The sequence below is a fragment of the Hippocampus guttulatus genome, chromosome 22, assembly GCF_054856545.1.
Source record: "Hippocampus guttulatus isolate MCC_2025c chromosome 22, RoL_Hgut_1.0, whole genome shotgun sequence".
Lineage (NCBI taxonomy): Eukaryota > Metazoa > Chordata > Actinopteri > Syngnathiformes > Syngnathidae > Hippocampus > Hippocampus guttulatus.
In genome coordinates, this window is record NC_141282.1 from 3,272,313 (window position 1) to 3,294,694 (window position 22,382).

Consider the following 22,382-nt stretch of genomic DNA (forward strand, 5'->3'; position numbering starts at 1 on the left):
GCGCAACTCAAAAGTTCAATGAAACCACAAATTCAGAGAGCCAACTGATGGTGTTGACTCCCCAAAGACATACAACCAAATGAGGGACAAAGAGAAACCTCCTCCTTTTATAAACTCAGTCAGCCTGATTGTCACCAGGTGTGGAAGAGGAACTCGGGTGCACTCAATATTGCCTGATGAGTCGTGTGAAGCAAACTAAAATGTACGGTCCTTCTGAACCTTAACAGTACGACCAGACATCTGACTTTGGGGGACTCGGCAGACAGATTCTGATAGTTTTGGAACATGAAATTTGACAGGTCACAAATAAGAAAAAAAAACCCCCAGTTAAGATCATAGACAGATTTGCATGAATTCATGATTCCAAATTGAACGTGTGCGGCTAAATTAGCTATGTTCATTTGCAGTCAGTGACTCCAGAAGGCTTCAATAACGCCACATAAATACTGAATATGTCTCTGAAGAGACTCATAGGTGCATAAATCTGTTGACAAACCACCAAATCGCAATGCCTGGAAATGTGCATGCGGACCTGTTTAATTAATTGCATTTGTGACCACTAAACCACATAAGCACTTTTTAATACTTTAAATCACTTTTGCCGGTCAGGTGAGCGTTTGCGTGAGAGGGCGGATTGTTGCGATTTTCCTTGCATGGTTGACCTCCCGGACGGGGTCCTAAATGGGCATCTGGTAGAAGTTATCCCGGCTACTTCAAAAGAACGCAGTTCACAGACGTCGAGGCCGCAATGAATCCCGATGGCCCGCGTGGCAGATCAGTTGACGGGGTCAGATTTGTGATGGGACATTAACACGATCAATGAGGTGCTAATTGCGTTCTTCGCTGACAATTTTTTTTTCCCATCCCAATTGTCAATACTCTGCCGGGTAAGGTTGTGACTCCATATAAAAGGTTTTAATTGCCCTAACCTTCACTAATCCCCAATGTTATTACATGGGTATTTGCACGTTTATGAACAGTTTAAACAACAGAACAAATGTAAATATCACATAGGATTAACTGAAAATGACAGCACGGACAACCATGTCGGGGACTTACTGCTAAAATGGTACCTGGCAATACAAAGGGGCCAACATTCAAGATTTTGAGATACAAATTATCCATATGCAGATATATATTCTTTATCTTCTGCGAAGAACGACTGATATTACTGCAGCTTACTGAGGAGTGATTGTCTCCACTTCTGTTTTTAGTTGCACTCTGAATAAATCATTATTTCCATTGACCCGGGTGCCGTGTACTCTTCTTGGGAGCTGACTAATTGTTCAAAGAGTCAAATTCGCTTGGGTCTTACACTCAAATCAGACCCAAAAATACAAATCCATTATCACTGCAATAAAGAGCTAATGACCCAACAACTGAAATTTATTTGCCAGGGCGCCCATCTCCTTGAAAGGGCCAAAGGATAAGGAGTCATTAAAGCAGCGTTATCTGGTCCAGATAGCATTGGCATGTCTGTAAAGATCATTATTTTTGCCCCTGGAGCCGTTTGGCAAAGGAGAGCAGCGCTAACTCCAGGGTCAGCATTAACACAGGGATGAAGACGCTAACGATACACAGCCTGGCAGCTAATACTTTTTCTAAACGCTCTTGATGACTGTAGATTTGGATGTGGGAGAGTTGGTGTTTTTCTTTGCGCTCAAGCAGCTCGCTTTGGCTGTGAGCGAGGTGGCAGCGTTCTTTACACGTTCCTTACTCTTCTCTGGGTTCCGTCTCATTTCTTTTTTTTTACCCTCTGTAACTGTGGCGAGAGGGAATGAGTGCGCTTTTTTTTTTCAGAAGGACCTCGTCAGATGTGAATGTCTGATCATTTTCAATTTTTTTTTTATAACCCTTTCAAGGGACAGCGGTTACTACAGTGCACAGCTGATCATGTTATCAAGTTACAGGGTGCATGAAAGGGTAAAAGCATCAATCTTTTTTATTTTTCCTGATTTCGAACACTCTTTATGTTACACTCCTGGACCATACCTTGTGGGGACCACCTTTCGTATATTGTATTTGGAAAGATAGTTAAAAAAAAAAGAAAGAGGATTTGATTTTGTTAGATTGTATTCCATTTTGCAGGGTTTTGTAAGTACATGTTACATTCCCCCCCCAGTCACAGTCAGTATGCGCTGCTTCCCCATACATAAAATAAATAAATAAATAATAAGATAAGGGCATCAATCAATTGGCAGGACAAAACAACACGGTTACGGCATTCTATTTATTTGCGGGTCAAACATACATGACAAAGCGAGTGTGTGTGTGATTTTCACACAAACCCCTCCTTTATTCAACCGCGCGTATTGTAATGGCGCAAATGGCCATCACGCTGCAATGTATCATCGCTGTCACAAAAGACAACACGGCACTAATGATGCTAGGCTATCAGCGGTAGGATTCCCGGGGGGGGGGGACGGGGGGGAACATCTGACTCCGGAACAGCCGAGGCAAAATAACACATGACACATGTCTGCCATTAGTGCGAATCCTCCCTGCGGTTGCCACACTTTCTTTTAATTTCGCCTGCCTGTAATCTCCCATCGACTCGAGTGTTTTCATCTACTAAAGGACTTTCAACAGCTTGAGCCTAATCAAAGGCGTTCTCTCTTCTTTTTTTTTTTTTTTTTTTTTCTTCATGTCTCTGGATAAGGAAATTCAATTAGCTTAATTGGGCTGGATATTATCCTCTGTAATGTGATGGAAGCATCGCTTTCACCAAAACTACGCAGGGCACTTTGGAAGCACCTTGCTAATTAGCGCAATAACTTTAATCCAAATGTTTTACCTCAACATTCCAGATGATTCCAAATTGAAATCCAGGTAATTAGTCGAACTAACCGCCCCCTCCACGCGCGAGGAGATCACTCGACTCCATCTCGGAGTCTGCTTACGGCAAAGTAGAAATGAAGCGTTGCGTTTCCTCGTGTTTCACGCTTGACTCACAATGGGGACCAAAATAGAAAATAGCATTTTGTTTAGGTTTTTTTTTTTTTTTTTTTTTTTGGCTTTGTGCTTCACAACGGCAAACAACAGATGGATTTATTTAGAAATGCAGTTGTGAGAAAAACGTTATACATCCCTGTTTAAATGCCAGTTGTTTTGATGATTTCCACCCGCCCCCTCGAAAAAAAAATAGAGATAAATTCTTTAAAGAAGGAGGGAATTATGAAAAGTTCAAAGATAGCAGTCAGCGTTAAAACTAAATCTTCAGGCTTCAAAAGAAATGTCAGGAAAATACTCCTAGACCAAATAAATGTTTTGCGGTTGTAAGAGGGTGTGCACACTTGCGCAATCACATTCATAATTATTATTATTTTTTTCAATTGAGTTGCACAGTTTATAGGTCATATCAATGGTGGAAATTTGATCTAATTTACCTTGGTCAAGTTTAGCATGTCACCGAAAAAAAAACAACCCAAAAAAAAACATGACAATCGAGCAGGGGTGTGTAGACTTTTTATAGCGCCTATATGTTAAGCGTGCATCTTAACTTTGCGATTTCATTGGGTTCCTTGCATCTAAGCGAGGCTGAAATGGGATTTTTTTTTTCCCGCCCCACCCGCAAGCATCAGAGACAACAAACTGAGGAAACGATTGCACTTCAAATCAGTCATATATCATCAGCGGCCACATGCTCTGCTGGTTAGGGAAATAGACAGAGAAAACAGATTTTTTTTTTTTTTTCCTGATGGCTGGTTTGCATCTAATGCTGTGCCCTTGAGCTAGATACTTAACCTTAGCAGCTCCGGCAAACACAGGGCCTTTGAAATGGCTCTGAAAATGTGAAAAAACTTGGGATATAAATTCCTCCTGTCAACCGGTTGAACTGATGCTCTTTTTGCCCCCCAGCGAAATGACAGGAAAAAAAAAGACACCAAAAACGGCACGTAACACAATAAAACTGTATTACATTTGTGCTTAAAATTATTACAATTACAGTATTTACACGCGTTGTCCTAAAAATAAACATCTCATGCTGGATGACACATTAAAAAGAATTGTACAGCAGGCAAGCAAAAGGAAATATTCTTTTGTGTGTGTTTTTTTGTTGTTGTTGTTGTTGTTGTTGTTGTGTTTTTTATGTACACTTATAGTTTTACAGAGTCAAGGATGAACGCCGAGCGCAGCCGGACAGAGGCCGAGATGACGAGGGCCGCGAACGGCGAGCGGAGTCGCGCGCCCGCCGCCGATCGCATTCAAGTATCAGCGTGTTTGAACGGAGACAAATTCAGAACCGCTTCAATAAATAATCGACTGTAAAGTTAAACGGACGACTCAAGGGTCATTTCGCACACCTGTACATCTGCTACAACCGGCCTCCGTGAACGTAATCTCTGGTTTACCAATACAAAGTTTAATAAATACGCTTCCCATTAAAAAAATAAAATAAAACAGACTCCAAATCCAGGTGGTCAAATACTGCTCTGTGACTTTGACGGATTCCATCCTTTTAGATCGTCAACATTAAAGAGATTTTTCACTGTCCACTTCAACGTTGACATCACATTGTATCTTGGCCTTTGTTACTGCCGCTCCCCCCTCCCCCTCCCCCAGCTAGGTGCCCGATGATTTCAGGAGGATAGGAGTCTATAAAACTCCTGCAAAAAAATAAAATCAAATAACATAAAAACAAAGAGCAATTTACACACGCACACCCACACACAAGTATTAAATTATCATTTTTTTCTTCTTCAAGCTCCTCTGATTACATTTTACAACATCCAGTAAAAAGGTGTTTATCCCAAAGATACATTGATTGATAATACCTCCGTTTTAGATTCAAGTAGTTGGAGCGCCAAGTCCTTGTCGTAAAAGGTGACACATGTAAATATCTGTCCAACAACTTGCTTTGGGTTGTTCCGAAGCCAGTGTTTTTTTGTTTTGTTTTTTGCCGAGAGGAAAGCGGCAATACTTGTCAGTCACTCTCTATGGCTATTCTGTACAGTCAAGTACCTCCCCTTCCAGATGAAGCTTCATTTATGTACACGTGGGGGGACAGGAGCTGGACAGGAAAGCGATAGTGCTTTTTGTTTTGTGTGATTGCAAGCTTTCCATCAGTCTTCTCCCACTCTTCTGTCTTCCTCCGAATTTTTGGCCCTCCCTACTCCCCGGCCCCCCTCTCAGGAGGGTCAGCGGACCTGGGGAGCGTAGCCCTCCTTCATCAGGCCCTCTTCGTAGTCGGTCTGGCACAGGATCATGTTGTTCTTCAGGAAGAACTTGTCTCCCACGCAAAACCTGCGTGACACCAGAGGGAGAAGAACGGTGAAAAAGGAAGAAGGGGGTCATTAACACCAAGCTGTAGGCTAGCAGGGGCGGGGGGGCTACGGTGCTAGCTCGTCTTTGGGAGCTAGCATTGTGGCAAAATCCGTTCAACTGCAACGCGCGAAGGAACTTCAAGAAAACATTTGTGAGTGTGCAGTTGACGGTGGGGTGTTTCTTTGTTTACTTCCCTTCCACCGGCAGATGTTAGCGAACCTCGTTCATCGCCGGCAGCTGCACAAGTGGGGGTGTGGGTGTGAGGGGGGTGTCTACGGTTATTTTTGACCTTTCTGCGCAGCGCCAAGTGGAGATTATGTCGAACGAGAGGCAGCGCTCACTGAATTGTCCTGAGGGTCGCTTATCTCCCTCCAGGTTCGACAAGGTCGGCGAACACCGGTGCCAGTGTTTACCAGAGGGTCCAAGTGTGGGTTTTGGGAGGGGGCGCGGGGGTGGCGGTGGACGTTTTCTCCTCTTGTTTGACTTTCAACGGATACTAAGAATACAGAATTCATAGCTGGAAGCCGCACGGTAAGTTGTGTACCTGACATGCTCGTTGTGTTGATTCGGCGCCGCAGGGCAGATTGAGAGCAAGATTTGTTCCATCCGTTTGGGACCAATTAACACAAGGTGAGACCAGTGCATTTTGGGAAAGACGGCAAAAGGCATGCTCCAAGGATGGGATTATAATGATTTAGCAAAACATTCTATGAAGGTCTGTGCTCAGAACTGATCTCACGTGAAATCAACCGTTACACTACCCGGCTCGAAAGTGGATCTAAACACTTTATAGAACAGCAGGGGCTATTAAATAGGTGAAATTGGGCTGTGCTCCCCTCTTACGTGATCAAATTCAGAGGCGAGCGGCGGCATTTTGAACCAACCGCAGACGTTTGAGTGTACATGGGCTGACTCCAAAGTGCATCGTCGTAATACACACTGACCGTATTTCCCACGCTATAAGGCACACCTAAAAACAGTTCATTTTCTCAGAAGCCGACGGTGCGCTTTATCATCCGATGCACCTTATATATGGACCAATATTCTTGTATTGTATTGTATTCCATTTAGCATAGCTCCATCTAGTGGATGCAAAACACAACCGCAGCACCTATCGTAGCTTTCATTCGATGCACCTTAAAATGCGGTGCACCCTATATATGTAAACAGTTTTAAAATAGGCCATTCATTGAAGGTGCGCCTTATACTCCGAAGCACCTTACAGTGCGGAAAATACAGTATGTCTTGCTTTAGGTCAATTTTTTACATATTGCTACTTGAAAATAAACACCTGTCAACTCTATTATTTTTCCGCTTACACTGTGTCCACTCTCATAATGACCTCATGTCAACCTGTGTGTGTGTTTTTATTTTTTTTTGCACTCCTTCACTCCTCCAGTCAAATTGTTTCTCCCCCTTTTCACCTCCCCACGCTCGTTTCCTCGCCCCTATTTCGCACAGACAAATTGTTTCTGCCTGGTGAAATGTCAACAGCGTATGTGACATCGGTGCACCAATTTTGATGAGGATATTACACCTGGGCCCATCATAGGCGTGTCTAATAGAGGACGTTTGCCCCCCCCCCCCCCCCCCGACTATTTCCACTTACTGGTACTAACAATAGCCGAGTATCTTTTCGCCGGTTCTATTAGGTCGGGGCTTGGAAGGTGGTTTGCTGTATCTGCAACTTAAAATATTAATAACAACCAATTTGTGGCGCTAACAGCAATTGTAGCAACTATTAGTTAGCCTTTATGAAACCGAGTATATTTTCGACCGTTCGTTTAGGTCGGGGTCGGAAGGTGGTTTGCTTTCTCCGCAAGTTAAAATATAAACAACGGCCAATTTGTGTCGCTAGCAGCAACTGTAGCAACTTGCGTTAGCCTTTAATAAGTATTGGAATAGGAGCTACACATTGTAGACAAGCTGAACAAGATTCATGAACGTTCCAAACCCAATAATTGTAAAAAATGTATCAAATACTTTGTGTTATTTGTGTCATATTATTAGCCTTTACTAATGACGCTCATTAAACGACTCCCTTGACATCATTAATGCAATTCTACGCCTAGTTGTATTCCTATTACGGTCCGTAGTCAAACAGATGCTTACCGTGACGCTCACTCATCGTCCTCAGACGATTCTTCATATCTCTCTTTCACTTTCTTCCCTCTCTTTACCGAGAGGTGAGTGTGACTAATGAGTCTTTAGAGACCTCTTGTTGTAGAGGGGGAAAAAGGGGGGGGGATGGCTTCCACGGGCGCACACTTAAAAGATGCATTGGGATGGCAGCTAGATGCCCCCGAGGCGCGTGTTAACTAGAGTAGCCGTTTTCCACTCAAATGAGGCAACGGGAGGAAAAAGTGAGCGCCGTGCCACATGTAGTTAGCGTTCACGAATAGCCAGCCTTATGAACGGTACTGCGTCCCTCCACTGTCATCAGACACTCGTGTTTTCGCAGTATGCTGAGCGCCATTAGTCGTCGGGACCGCGATACGCGGTTTCCATCACTTTTGGAGCATTTGACTGAATGTGTGAGCGGAGTTGCTGCTCAAAAGTCATCTTGTTACTTCAGTCAGCAATAACATGGCCCGTGCCGCAACTCTGCCTCTAAACCGCGTGATGTGGTATGCTTTTGGATCATGAGCTTTTGCTCCGCCCTTCACGTTTGTCTTTCCGTCCGACGGTCCGATATCAACCATGTCAATTTTTAAAGTCAGGAAAAAAAAAGATTAATGCTTTAACCCTTTCATGCACCCTGTAACCTGATAACATGATAAGCTGTCCACTGTCGTAAACGCTGTCCCTGAAAGGGGAAAAAAATGATCATGATGCATCCTTCTTTGTCGATTTCCAAAGAAATCCTTCTTTGTCGATTTACATGCGTCATGATCACCCCCCCCCCCCCCCCCCCCCACGCGTCGAGTATCTCAGGATACTCGGAGAAACAATTTGTGTTTCTGCGAGTAGTCTTCCCAGCACAGGCTCCCGGTTCTCGACACCAATCATACACAACGTGACAACTATGTCCCTTATTGCCTATTAGGCTCCTGTCTAACAAGCCTGACTCATGACATACAAGGCACCCGTGGCTGAGCTTTTGCCGTGCTGAACCCAATTGGCGTCAGTCTCTCCTTCCAAAGGCTCAAGTATGGAGAAACCCACCCCTCCCCTGCCTCGCCACCCCAACCCCTTATCAGCGCTGACCTTCGCCTACACTGTCACCCATCCTGCTCCTCTCTGCTCTAACCTTCCTCCAGCCTCCCCAGACTGTGGCCTCCAGCTCATCAGGGGGAAATTGGGCCAGCACTGGCAAGATGATGAGGCCGGACGACAGCCTCATCGATTAGCTGTCCCCCACGGCTGATCTGTGGCTAACTGCTTGCTAGACGGAGGCTCATATCGCCTTCCTTATTCCCAACAACCTCTTTTCGGAAGCAGTCGCCTGTTCCTTTCGGCATCCGCCGTTTCCCTCGCTGGCGCTCAGGTAGGGGGAGAATAACGGGCCGGGGCGATTGGGAAGGTCACAATGGTAGATTTATGTTTGGTTTAACGGAGTGAGGCCGCGTTGGGTGCAGACAGGAGGAATCAGGGCGGATGTAGGATCCTATATTTTCACTGATGGACCAGAGACAAGTGGGTAGTCAGTCCCCTTTGCTCGCTAACATTTCAAAGTCGTGCTCGGAGTTGAAAAAGTGGGAGGCTAAAATGAACGGGCGTGCAAGATAACCGGTGATGCTTTTTCCGTCGATCGTACATTGCTTTGCCTTCACGGCAATGTATAGACTGCTGTCAAGTTGACAGCGATGGCGATAAACAGCAAAGGTCACGGTCACTCGCTCGCTTGCACTAATTGGCCGATCGCTTAACCAAGGATTCTTTAATAGCAGAGCGCGGCAATGACTATTGGAGTCGAACGGTGACGGAATCAGAATAATCACCGGCTCCCGAGTTCTCTCGGGTAGTTTGAATGCACCCACAAAGGGAACGGAAGACACGGGTTGATACACGAGAGACTGGATGTTCATACGTGATTGGAGCAATTCAACCTTCAAACGGCAATTTGGGCGGCGGCTGACCCGGAGGAGCGAGGGATAATTACAGCGCCTGACCCCTGCCGACCCCGCCGATCGCCCGCTCTGCTTATCAGATTTCACATTTTCGGACGAGGTTCCGTAGAGAAATCTCTGGGCCATTTGCGAGATGGATTAGATTGCTTTATTGAAGGGCCTGTCGGAGGGTGGGGGGAAGCGGGTCAATGGAAGGGGAGGCGAGGGATGGGGGGGGGGGGCTTGGGACCGGTCTTTTTGTGTTTGTTTGAGGCCGGGCAATGAGAGGCGACAGAGTCGGTGCCAGTGAAACGAGACGAGCAGCGGGATCGGTATGCCAAACAAAGCGCAGAGAGCCCATTTTCAGGCCATCCGAAACAAGGCGGATAAACTATTCAGGAAAAGTGAGATCCCGAGAGAGCTGAGAGCAATTTGCTGAAGGTCACTCGATTAATCACCCGATAAATGCTGAGCATTTTGAATAACTTCAACGTGTTACTCTTCCACAAAGGCAACCCAAACAACCAAGAGAAGTTGGAACATTGCAACAAAGTGGCAAACGAGTCAAATTGAAATCTCAGACTGTTAGGGGTAAAATTGCGCCGGGATTTTGACACTTACCACTTATTTTATGATTCTCAACTTCTTTATTGTAATCTGACTTTCACGTGCATTTACGTGAAGTATATGAACCTGCCCGGCTGCAAAAAAGCTAGTAACAAACTGGAAAAAAAAAAGCCCAAGCTGATGAACAGCTTCAATTAAATTCAGTGCCACACCATAAACCGTGGCCAGACTCTGGCAAAAATTGTGACGGGCATCTAAATGGCGCCCGGCGAGGCCGCGGCGGACCATGCGAAACGCGGAAACGTCAATTTTATTCAACAGTTCATCAGCCGCCTTAATGTAAAAAGAAAGATTTGCCCCGTGTTTAAGTGGCTTTTAATGTGGGAGAGCAGAGTTGGCCTGCCTCGGTCTGGCTGATGAAGATTAGCTGACTTCTTCTATTAGGAGAGGCTGTCTGGTGCAGCCGGCTGAAGTGGCAAGACAACAACCGAGTGCTAATTGTGCGTAACCAGGTCTGCTGCCTCTTAGTATGCGCCGTGTGTCCGGCGTGTGCGGATGCTGGTGACAGAGAGAGTAATGTTCTTTTGTGTCTGACAGGGCTTCTTCACAAACGGAAACTCAATGGCAGTCACCTACCTCAGTGGCAATAGTTTGTTTCGTTGCATTGAATTTACCGTATTATAAGGCGCGACCTAAAAGTATTAAATTTTCTCAAAAACCGACGGTGCACCTTATCATGCGATGCGCCGTATATGTGGATCAATATTCTGATTTCTTAGACGTATTATTTTAAATGTTCTGGAAAGCGCTTTGTTACAGCTGCAGCGGTTGTGTAAGCTCGATATAAATAAAGCTCTATTGTATTGTATTCCCTTTAGCATAGCTCCATCTAGTGGCTGCATAACGCAACCGCAACCACTATTGTCGCTTCGATTCTATGGGCCTTAGAATGCGGTGCACCCTATATATGAACAGTTTTAAAATAGGCCGTTCATTGAAGGTCCGCCTTATACTCTGAAATGCCTTATAGCGTGGAAAATACAGTATGATGTTGTACCCTGACCTCAAACGCAAAGTGGTTCAAACGGCTTTGAGTGGTAACTTTCAGAAACTGTTGATGAAAATTCCCGCCTTGTACTCCGAAGCGCCTTATACCGCGGAAAATACGGAACGATGTTGTTCTGTGACCTCATACGTGAAGTGGTTCAAACCGTTTTGAGTGGTAATTTTCAGAAAATTGTGTTGCCGCAAAGTTCTTCAAACTTATAAACATATGTCGATACGATGCAGTGGGGTACTACACGTTGACTGGAAACCTCGGAGATAGCGTCAATCAAAAGTCTGCGTTGTCGGCTCTGGTAAGGCAGAACTGTGGTCTAAGCTCTGACCAAGTTCAGGATTTGATTGGGCGGCCAGTAATGAAGACTGATGGAAGAGACGGTGCCCTTCAAGCTTTGTCTAGCCCCAAACTTTACAGTAGTAGTACAAGATCATCATCCCCACGTCCATCGGGGTATCTCTCTGGTCACTTGTTAGAGTGACGAATCTCCCGATGTTCAACTATCATCAGCCGGGTTCGTACGCCTCAATCTTTCTTCCCCGGGCAGCCGTTTGGCTGGATACAGGTAAGAGGCAGAGAGAGAGAGACGCCAGTTCAGCGCCATTCAATCACTCACCTCTGATTGCAGAGCTGGCACGCGAAGCAGTCCAGGTGGTAGACATTCTCTTTGGCTCTCATGACCATCTCGAAGGCTGGAATTAGCTTGCTGCAGGCTGCGCAGTTCCCCGTCACGCCAAACAACCTGCGCCAGATCGAACGGCTACTATTAGTGTCGATAAAAGTGCAAGTTTGGGAGTCCGGCGCCCTAAAGAGCGACGAGAAATGGGGAAAGCCGTGACTTTCTTTCCTGCCGCGCTCTTTGTGCTCGCCACATCTTTATTGACTGCACCCGCCCAAGGAGGCATTGATAGCATCAGCGTTAGTTTTATTTGTGCGCCGTCTTTATAAACACTGCGCGTCAAAATAGATCGCACCTTCGGCGCACCAAAGATTTCGCTCAGGGGTGTATGCTTGGCTTTCCCGAAAACACTTATCCAAAAACAAGTCTGTGACTCCAGTAAAAATCAATAAGATGACAAAATTATGCTACACAAGTTCCAGTGACTAATTTCTGTTCCACTTGTGACATTTAAGAATGAGGAAAATTTGAGACTTCATATTCCTACTTCATATTAACAGCGGTGGACTTGTTTTTATAGCCCTATGAAAAAAGCATTGATGAAACCGATCAAAATGTTAAAAAAAAAATCCTTCGCATTCATAGACACTCGTTTTATTATATCAATTTTCTATCTCACTTATTTTGTTCAGGGTCGTCGTCCAAGTGGGAACTGAATTCGCGATCAAGTCAGGCGAATCAACCGCTGCACTTTATATGCAGGGTCAGGACGGAGCTTGAACAACAACCACGAAAACCAACGTGTATTTTTATGTACCTTGATGTGGTCGCTACGGTGACGCAGTAGACGCCACGGAACAAATACAAAGCGCCTGAACGAGCAACACAAAATTTAGGGTATTTTGTAGATATGACAATTCGCCATGTTTTTGTGTGCCTACATGAGCAGCGCCCTCCTGAAATGCGCCAACGTAAGGCACCTCAGAACAAATACAAAGTGCATGAAAATACTTTTATAAACTCAACATAACGCTTTATCAAGAGCTACTCATTGTTTCGTATATGATCTGTTATTTTTATTTTTGTTTCCGCATTTTTTTACTAGCTTGTGGGTTTAATATTAGCATAACATGACCAGCTCGCCGCCACGCTACCTTGCAGTGTGTTAGCATGAAAATACCTCTAAGTGTTCCTTTTTAATACACAACATGCTTTTCTTTGTTTTTATTTTAAGTTTGACAAACTAGTATAGGCATAGGACCAAAAAAAAAATGTCTTGGGCTTGGCTAACGCATTAAAAAATATATAAATAAAATAAAAACACAGGGCCATAGCTTGTGCCATTGAAATAGATGGGACATGGCTTCCACCACTGCCCAGGGAGGACCCTATTATTTCTCTGCCTGCTCCAGGGACTTTAATGGGAGTATTCATTAGGGATTCAGGGCTGTTACTACACAGCAACCTCGACCGGGCTACAAGGGAGAAAGGAATCTGATAAGGAAAATCATATAACAAAATAACCTATTAAGCCAGACTTCTTGGGGCACTTTTAGCCATCGTTGTTAAAATGATAAAACGGCATGCCACTCTCGGAGTCTGTAAGAGATCGCAATCTGATAAATGATCTCGGGGGCTCGGGATATGCAGGGGTTGTTTATTAACCTTCAGAAAGTATGTTTCCCAGAGGCATGGGAAGCAGATAGATTGCGCCCTCATGAATACCTCCGGAATTAAGGGCCCACTGTCAAACACACCTTGAGACAATGAAGGATGTTGCTCGCAACGTGGCGGCGAGGTGAAAACAAAAGAAGGCCCCTTCCCGTTGGATTATTACGGACTTAATTAAAAGAATTATGCCTCCTCCTTTGAGCCCTCTAAATTTAGATACGTCTGTGTTATCTCGTCCCCGTGTATCGCCAAAAGGCGCTCGTACAAAATGGATGAAATGATGACTTCTCCCCTTCCAAAGAATGGTAATTGATCTGAAAAAAAACAAAAACAAGAAAAAGCCAGATACGATAGATTCAGCGCGGGATAATGAGAACGTGCGCTCGCGCCGAACAGCGGCGCTTTGTATTGAGGCGCGCGGCAAAGTCACGACGAGACGTCGCTTACTCCGCAGGGGTGAACGTCCTTGTCTTCCGCTAACCCGAATCATTTTCAGAGAGCGTGCTCTCAAGGCTCCCAGATCATAAATGATGGAAGGTAAAAAAAAAAAAAAAAAATTTAAGTGAGGTTATAAGTTTTCTGCCTGTCGGATTGGATCAAAACGGTGTTCTGTTCCACTTTTCAATCTGCGGCGTCTGTCCTGAAATTCGCCTGGCCTGTTCCGTTCAAAAACTCTGTCACACTACTTTGCTTTCAAAGATTCTCGATCGGCATCCTTGCGCACCCCGTTTCTATTCCCCGTTGCGTCTACCCGCCGCAATCAATAACAAATGACTTTCCGCTCGGGATCCGTCGCCGGTGAAGTGAAAGCCTGAAAGATTGTGGCCAAAACTTTACTTGGAGGTCAAAAGTGAGAATAACGTACTGCGTTTGAAGTGCCTTATTTACTCAATCACGAAACGCCTTTCCTCAATTGATAGTGTCTCTCAGTCAAGTGCTCCTTAAAGGTCTGAAGAACCGAATTATCCTTCAAAAGTTAAAAAAAAAATTGTACTTCAAGCTTCATTTTAATATTTTTGAATGAAATCCATTTGAATTGGATTTAATTCTGTGATTCTTGCGCATTGCAATAGAAAGACGCAGCTTTCAAATATCCCTGCAATGAAAGTTTTCAAATGACAAGAGTTTGACCCTGGAACTTATTATTACTATTGCCATATTTCTTTTGGGGGAAAAAATGTCTCCCCTCCCTCCCAAAATAAAAAAAGAGGTTGGGATTAAAGTTCTAATTTGATTCCGAGAGGACACTATATATTTTTTTTAAACCATCATTCTAAACTTGGAGTCTGCGGCAGAGAAATTAAATCTTTGATAATGTTTTCCAGCCTGTGAGCAGCATTTTTCTTGCGTCGGTGATGGATGTACTTATGGGAGGGCGGGGAGGGGGGGGGTCTCATTGAAAAGAAAATGAGAAGCCAAAAAGACCCCCCAGGTTCCTCAACAGACCTCCTGGCTGCTCCTCATCCACTTGTTTGCTGCATAATTCATTTGGTACCTACGTGCTACATTAACCACCGCGTTAAATGATTCAGCGTCGCCTTCCGGCATGTGCTCGCTTCCGGGGACAACACATACATTTGCTTCTCGAACCACATCATACCCCCCCCCGCTCTCCCAACAAGCTGAGCGGAGGCAATCCTCCAGCCTGATGACCATCTTTCGGACAGGCGGTGGCAGCGCCGGTGTGGGCGAACACACTTCAAAGCGGTGGGGAACGCAGGGAAAGGCCTGTGGGGAAGGGAAGATGGATGACGCGTACCTGCCACTCGTCTTTCGCCGCTCTGCCAGTTTGATGTCACGGACACTAATGGCTCTCAGGGGATGAGGTAAATTAAGCGCGCTTTTGCTTGTAATGAATTCAAAGGCGCCAGCTCGCACGCAACCGGAGGATGACGGCTTAGGGAGGCCTCGTGCGCCGAGGACCCAAAGTCTGCGATTCAATACGTTTAGCCCGGCCGTTTATAATTGGTCATAAATAAATACGTTTCTCGTTGGCCTTCCTCTCTTATTCCAACGGCTGCCTGTTAAGGTCTCGAGGGCTGTGGGATAACAATGTAAACCAGTCGGCTTGACATACACTTAATATCCACGGCTGACAAGACAGCATGTATATTTAAAAGGGGTTGGCGATCCGGCCCTGAAATTAAAATTCATGCCTTTCCGCAAATCTAAATTTGAAAGGGTATTGATGCAGTCAGTGCTCAATACCTCGTATTGTCGGTCAGAAAGCGTTCACTGTGTATTAGAACCCGGTATGGCTCAGTGGTACCTATTTGATGAGTGGAGACAGAGAGAGCGAAAAAAAAATACAGATACCAATTAAATTATTCCACAAGGCTTTAGCCCAGTGGACCCCAAAACCCGATCGTAGTCTACGAGGCACTCGTTCGTCTCCTTTGGCGGATGCACAAGCGGTGTCATGCCAAATGGATTGTTTCGGCTTTGGCGAAACTAAACGTGTCAAACAAAAATATGACGACTCCCTGCTCATTACCGCAGTGGTGTAAACGGCGTACCTTGCATGGGGGAATATATTTATCCGTTGGGCTTCACGCCAAAACAGAAAAGTTCTGCCCGAGCAAAGGTAACTAGACGGGCCAAACAAAAGGATTCAAATCACGATGTAGGAAACTGAAAGTACAGAATATCGACAGGATTAGCATTGCTAGTAGTATTTTTATGATGACTTATTAGTAGGGGGTGTGTTCCAGGAGCCGTTTCCAATTCCAGCCGCGGCGTTCCTCCCCCCGATCTCCATCTTTGCCGTCCCTCCCACCACTTGAATTGCCCCAGCCTCTGCGTGCATTCATCAGCTGCCGGATTAGAATTTGTTTCCTCACAAACCATTGATCATCGGCCTATTACTAGGCAAATGACAGTTAATTACCCACTACATTAACCACTGGGACCCGGGGACCGACTCTCCGTGCCATCAGTCAACATGATGAATGTGGCAAGTTCAGTAATGCATGGCCGTTCCCTCGTCCGCCTGCCACGCCGAGAACAACCCCGGGATCCCACTTCCAGGCACCCAAGGAAAATCTATGGTAATCTGCATAATTACAGGCTCAGGGTTAATAACAGACAAATGATTTGTTGCATCTCAACATGGTCTTTTTTTTTTTTTGTCTTTAATGGGATTGCGCTTAGTCCATTTGCTGATGCGGTCTGTCCATAACTTGGAATTTACTCACGGTGTGTTTTGTCGGATGAATTCCGGTGATACCACGGTGCTTGGATTTATAACAGCGGTAAAGTAAAGAAAGTTATAACAGGGTAAGTAGGAAAAGGGGGGACAGTTAAACGTAGCAGACGTAATCAGACTCTGGCGTTCTTCAATTTAATACCCCCAGCCTGTGTGATTGTCAGTGATTAAACAACGTTTCAGGGGCAAAATTATTTCAATTACCGTGGCCGTGACCTGGGAATTGTCCGCGGGATAAGATTTTCTTCCTCGAGTGCTCCGACTTGCCTGGCTGCCAGGCTCTATCAGTTCTCATCTGCACCTGGACTCTGATATCCTAATGATGAATTATGGCCGGCTTTCCTGGAGTATACAACGCAACGTCTCCCCCCCCGCCCCCACCCGAGTAACTGTCAGCTTGGCGAGACGCCACAGAGCGCCACCTAATTAGCTCCCGTATAACCTCTGCCGAGAGTTTGAACAACATCTGCTTTTCTACGTGAAGCAACTTTCAGACGATAACACACACGGGCAAGGTCATGTGCTCTGTTACTTTGAGCAAGTATTCACAGTGCACGAATCGGCAGTGAATCGAATGGAGTAGTGAATTGGCCGTTGAAAATGAACGGTGAGCCACAACGCGTCAGAACAGGGCAATGTTTGGTTGGCACATCCCATTTCCTCACGTCTGTCCTATGTGGGGAACGCACATGCTACTTCCGCGCAAAAGTCAGGACGATGCCCGGAAGTCGTTATGGGAATATGTTTCCGGCAGACGCTATTCTAGCAACAGGAATATTTTACGTGGCTGGCAACGCCATCCTAGCAACATGAATATTTGGGTGGCTAACGCCTTGGCGGTTTTTATACCATGCTAGCAACAAATGAAAGGGGGTTTCCAAGCCTGGTTGCCATTGGCCAGAATACGGCATGGGCTAAAGTAATATATTTTAAACGACCGTATGTTCCGGACTATAAGCCGCTACTTTTTCAACTCCATGGCTTTTAACGTGACATGGTTTATTGATGATTTTTTTACTGATGAGCTTCAAGCCATTAATAGATTTCCTCAAAGGGAATGAGTGCCATAAATACATCAATTTCTGCAGTCTGAGCCCCTGTCTCGCTGTTGTTTTTTTGGCGACCGACACCCACCATCATTGGCAACGGAAACAGCGAGTGGTCATCCCCTCACGGATTTAACACTTAACAAACTGCTTTCCCAAGGCTGCACTGCTGAGAGAGAGACCGAGAGGTTCTGAGATGCTACAGTGTAACTCGTTGCGCTCGGCATTGTTTGGGAGAATTTTTTTTGGGGGGGTGGGGGGATTTTTAGACATGCACTCCGGTTACCATTTTGATCAAATTGGAGTTTTCATTTGTTGGACGATGGCGTTTTTCGGTCGAAGCACATTCAGTAACCCATTCGAGTTGATTCGGTCACCTTGCACTTTGCGGTCATGTTGTTAGTGCAAGCAATGCACATCAATGGGGATGCGTTTGGAACTATGGAAGCCCCAAGAAAAAAAAAGTTTTTTGTTTTTGGCAGAGGCTCTTCCCAGGTCCATTTTGAGGACGACTAAATAAAAGATTCCGACCAGATGTGTCATTGGATAGGCACTCTCCCAGTGCCAGCCCACCTGCTGTACCACGCCTGGTGCCAGATAGTGGCACACACAAACCCCGCAATTATCTGCACCAAACATGCAGTCCCATGAGTCATTGCTCTTCACAGCTAATTTAACTAATCTCCACTGGAGAGGATGATCCAAAAGAATAATGCATCTGGGGGACTGAACAAGTAAGCATTTTAGTCCAATTGGCAATATCGGCGGCTGGGCCCACACAAAGACAAAAAGGTGAAGAAAATCAGCAAGATCATACGGACAGTTTTCGATTGAGAGTTTTGAAGAAAAAAAAATGGCATAGCATCGAGTGAAAGTGTGGATTTTAATGTAGACAATGAAAAGTGGAGTTATTCAAATTAGGTCGATTTGAGGAAGCCTTTTGTATTAACAATTGTTTTGGTGCAGAAGGAACTGGTCGGCCACGAAGGTTGCATACAGATTCATTCCCCCCTTACAATGCTTGGCTCATCCTTGGATTTATGGCATCACTAATGGCTCTAAGACCTTTTTGAGGGGGGCGGGGGGCGGGGGGGGGGGGGGTTGGTGTAAAATATTGTTGGGAACACTTTGACTGAATGCGGCTTTTCAGTCGGGCAGCAAAATTGCAAAATGACTAAAAAGGATCCCTAAGAGCTTCAACGGACTGCTTTCCCCTCAAATTAATTACGGCTGCACTTCAAACCCTCCCTAAACGATAGTGCCGTTGAGTGGCGGTCATTTTATTCCATCAGACGGCATTCCTTCCGTGCTTTTGGGAACCGAAACAAAAGAGTCACTCTTGACCTCTGCTAAACAAAACGTAACCCCCCCCCCCCCCCACCACGACCCCCCTCTCATCAGGACAATTAAACCGGGGTGAAAACAAGAACCCGCCTTCAGACACAATCACCGGCGCCCGGTTTGACCCCTCGGCACTTTCAGATTACATGTGAAAAGCCCAGAGTAATTACAGGAAATTCACATTCGCACATTTGTTGAGCTTGGCGCATTATCTGCGAGGTAATTGCTTGGCGTGTGAAGTGAGCGGCGATGTAGGGGAGGGGTTAATGGTAGCCAAGCTGTAAAGCTACAACATTTAAAGAGTACTGTGCCCGGAGTTTAACATCTAGAAAGCTTCTCATTAAAATTGCGAGTCAGAAACATTGCAAGGAAATACATTTTCATTCCTCTTACAAGTCAGCAACATTTTATTCCTATATTATTTGTAGTAATAATAAACTGGACAAACCACTTGCTATTACAGCGCTTAAAAAGTCGCGGAACACCAGAAAGAAACATGTTTTGGGTTTATTTTAATCCGAGTGAAAACGTCATTTTCGGATAGAGTGAAACCGTAGCGCTATTGCTAACACAGCAGCAAGCGTGTCTCGGCTGTCCATCGATGTTATGACTTAGAAGTACGGTTCAGTTTTATTTTGAAGGCATCAAACATTGTTATTACAGCCTGCCGACCACGTTCACATGACCATGAGCGGGCAAACTCTAACTCTTTTCCTTCGGCGAATCAGTCTCGACATTCTTGGAACCGAAAAAAACATAAGTTAAACAGTATATACGTATAAGTAACTTATAAGTTACCACTTATAAGTTGTATGTATGTATGGATAGCTTATATGGTACATTTTATAAGCTATATAAGTATCAGTAACTTATAAATTTGAATTTCTAAGTTGTACATACGCATAAGTGATTTATAAGTTGTATATTGTATGTACGTATCAGTATCTTATAAGGTAGCAGGCGGTGCAATGCGACAACTCGCACACTCTTATGTCTGCGGGATGCATTCTCCGTGGCTGAATCGCAGATGTGTGTCACCTTGTCGAAATGTTAACGTGCTTCAGAATACGTAACTATTCCAGCTGCTCCGTTCAACCGGATTGTCATCGCAATCTCTTTACATTCATTCAATTTTGTAATCGTCCCATCAGCAACACTCCAAAGGTGGTCTGTTGGAAAGGTTAACTTTTTGAGTAATATTTACCGTAACGTGACGGTGATGCATTAAGGCAACGTCAAAGCACATCTTTCCAAGAGCGTAACGGCTTCTTATTTCGTGGAAGAACATCCCGATAAGGCAACAATGTGTGAAAGCTGGGCGGGCGAGCTGTGAAACAAAGGCAATGTTGCCAATGAATGGACACGGTGCAATGCCAATTAAATTAATGAGATCATAGAAAGCCTTGCAGGTTTGGCCGAAATACGTGAAACCATTAAAGTCTGGCGGCCTCTCGAGAGGAGTGAGGTAGACGGGCTTTTAATTGTTTGGATTAGGATAAGTGCGTGTCCTTTTGGAAAAGTGAAGGGCAAACTGTGCTTTTGTGTGAATCGCTTGACAATGCCTTTCGGTGCATTTTTTTTGCCAACCGTATGGAAGAAAATTGCATCTTTATCCGAACTGGAAATGGGAGACTCTTGTCCCGACTGTCTTTAAACCCTTTTGGGGACGGCGGTCACTGCAGTGGATAGCTATTCAAATGTTGTTTTCTCTAATATTAATATGTCCAGTCTGTTCCACCCATGGATCAAGTCATCATTCAGGGGTGGCGCCCGAGAAATCACGGGACTGACATTTAAAAACTGCTGCGCATCTCTCTGATTGCCTGTTTACCATTTCGCAGATTAAAAGCACCCCGGAAAACTGGCATAGGGGGCAATCAATGCAGCGCTAGCCACTCTGCAGTCGCTGGCGCGCGCCTCCAGCCTGCAAACGCAACCCTTATACAAGCGGCAGGAATGACCTCAGCAACACATCGATTCCTCCACCACCACCCAAAAAAAATACCCCAATAAACTTCGGACACGAATAAGGAGTCTTTGAATTATTTTCACTTGAGAGATACCCGGCTTTTCATTTCCATCGTGTTTGCCGGGCAAACATTTCCGGATTAAAAGCGGATCATGTTGACACACGTGATATCAACCTCACAAATACGCTTTCAAACACGCAACACCTGCGGTTAACGTGACGTCAGGTAGGAGGCGCCAACGGTGTCGGGTGACCTAATGAAGTTGTTAATTTCTTTGTCGAGTGACTTGTTTGGTCGATCTGGCCTGGCCAAGGGCACAGCGGTGTGTAGCATTAGCATTCTTGTCTTTCTTTTGGCATCCTCATGAATAAATCAGCCTGTTAAACTGGCCACATTTACATCTCATTTCACATGAGCGTAGCACGGCAACGGGAGACCGGCTCGACTCGGTTAAGCAAAGCGGACTTCTCCATTGTGGAGTGCGTTATCTGCCATATTCAGGTTTTTCCCAAAGCCTCGCGCGACTCCAACCCGGAAAGGCGCCGTTATCGTGGAAGAAAGAGCAACGTAAAAAAAAAAAACCAAACAAACATCATATTGCATCCTCAAAAGCCGCCCGCGACGAAACCAAAAATTCCCCGATAAGGCGTCTTCCCAACGAGTCGGCGTAGAAGAGCTTACCAAGTGCCTGATCACTCGATCTGGCAAACATGTGGCTCGGAAGGTTGTAGCGGGATGACGATTGGGCATTGGGGTGAGGGGAGGGAGCGTGTGGAGGGTGCACAATGGTGTCTGGCAGTTCCGCTAGGCCGCCCACTAATTGAGAAGTCGCTCAGGGGTTCAGCACAGGTCTCACAGCCCTGCCTAAACCATTCAAATGACGCCGGTAAGTGGGGCTGACACCGACCAATCAGCAATTTGCAATGCTGTTTTCCACAGTTCTGCGCCCGTCTCCCAGCATTCGACCCCCCCCCCCGCCCTTCCGCCCCCTTCCCGCGCTGTTTTAACAGCTGCAACCGGCTACCATCGTCACTCGTCTCGGTGTCTTCCTCTGCCCACACCCCCTACTTCATCTCCATAAAGGCCTCATTAACCAGGGGCGGCACACAAGGCCTCGCCACATCCACACCCCCCCCCCCCCCCCCCCACACACACACACGTTACCACACTAATTGCCTGCAAACCCGAACCGACTGACTCGCGGATCAGGTTCCACCGCTCCCGCACCTCCATAATGGCGCTTGACTCCTGCTTGTACACTTGCGCTAACAATACGAGACTTTGAGTTCACGTCACCTTTCTAATGTGGAACATCACCTATGACGCCAGCATGGTTGTCAGAAAAGGCCCAGAAGAGGTGCAGCACAATTCGGCGAATGAATTTTTGTGTAAAAAAAAAAAATATGGTTGGTTGGTTGAACGTTCTGGGGTTGAAAATATACAACGGTCGCATCTGGGTTTAAATCGTATCATTGAAGGCTGACTCACGAACGGAGTCAGTATGTGAATGGAGGCTCAGTAGAACCTGCCTCTGAATCGCCCGACTTTGAGGCGTATCAGATCCGGTCTTCACCGGATCATTCCTGATC

The 22,382-nt window shown here is 45.6% G+C and overlaps 1 protein-coding gene across 2 annotated transcripts in view; it reads right to left on the reverse strand.

Moving 5' to 3' along the window:
• Nucleotides 1-2,211: 2,211 nt before the first annotated feature.
• Nucleotides 2,212-22,382, reverse strand: part of lmo3 (LIM domain only 3) — a 34,678-nt gene continuing 14,507 nt past the window's right edge. For both annotated transcript variants that reach the window (XM_086103503.1, XM_086103502.1), the window contains exons 3-4: nt 11,558-11,683; nt 2,212-5,244 (exon numbers count right to left, since the gene is read on the reverse strand). In XM_086103503.1, the coding sequence (XP_085959629.1) occupies nt 5,139-5,244; nt 11,558-11,683 (232 nt within the window). In that variant the 3' untranslated portion in view covers nt 2,212-5,138. The remainder of the gene's footprint in view (nt 5,245-11,557; nt 11,684-22,382) is intronic.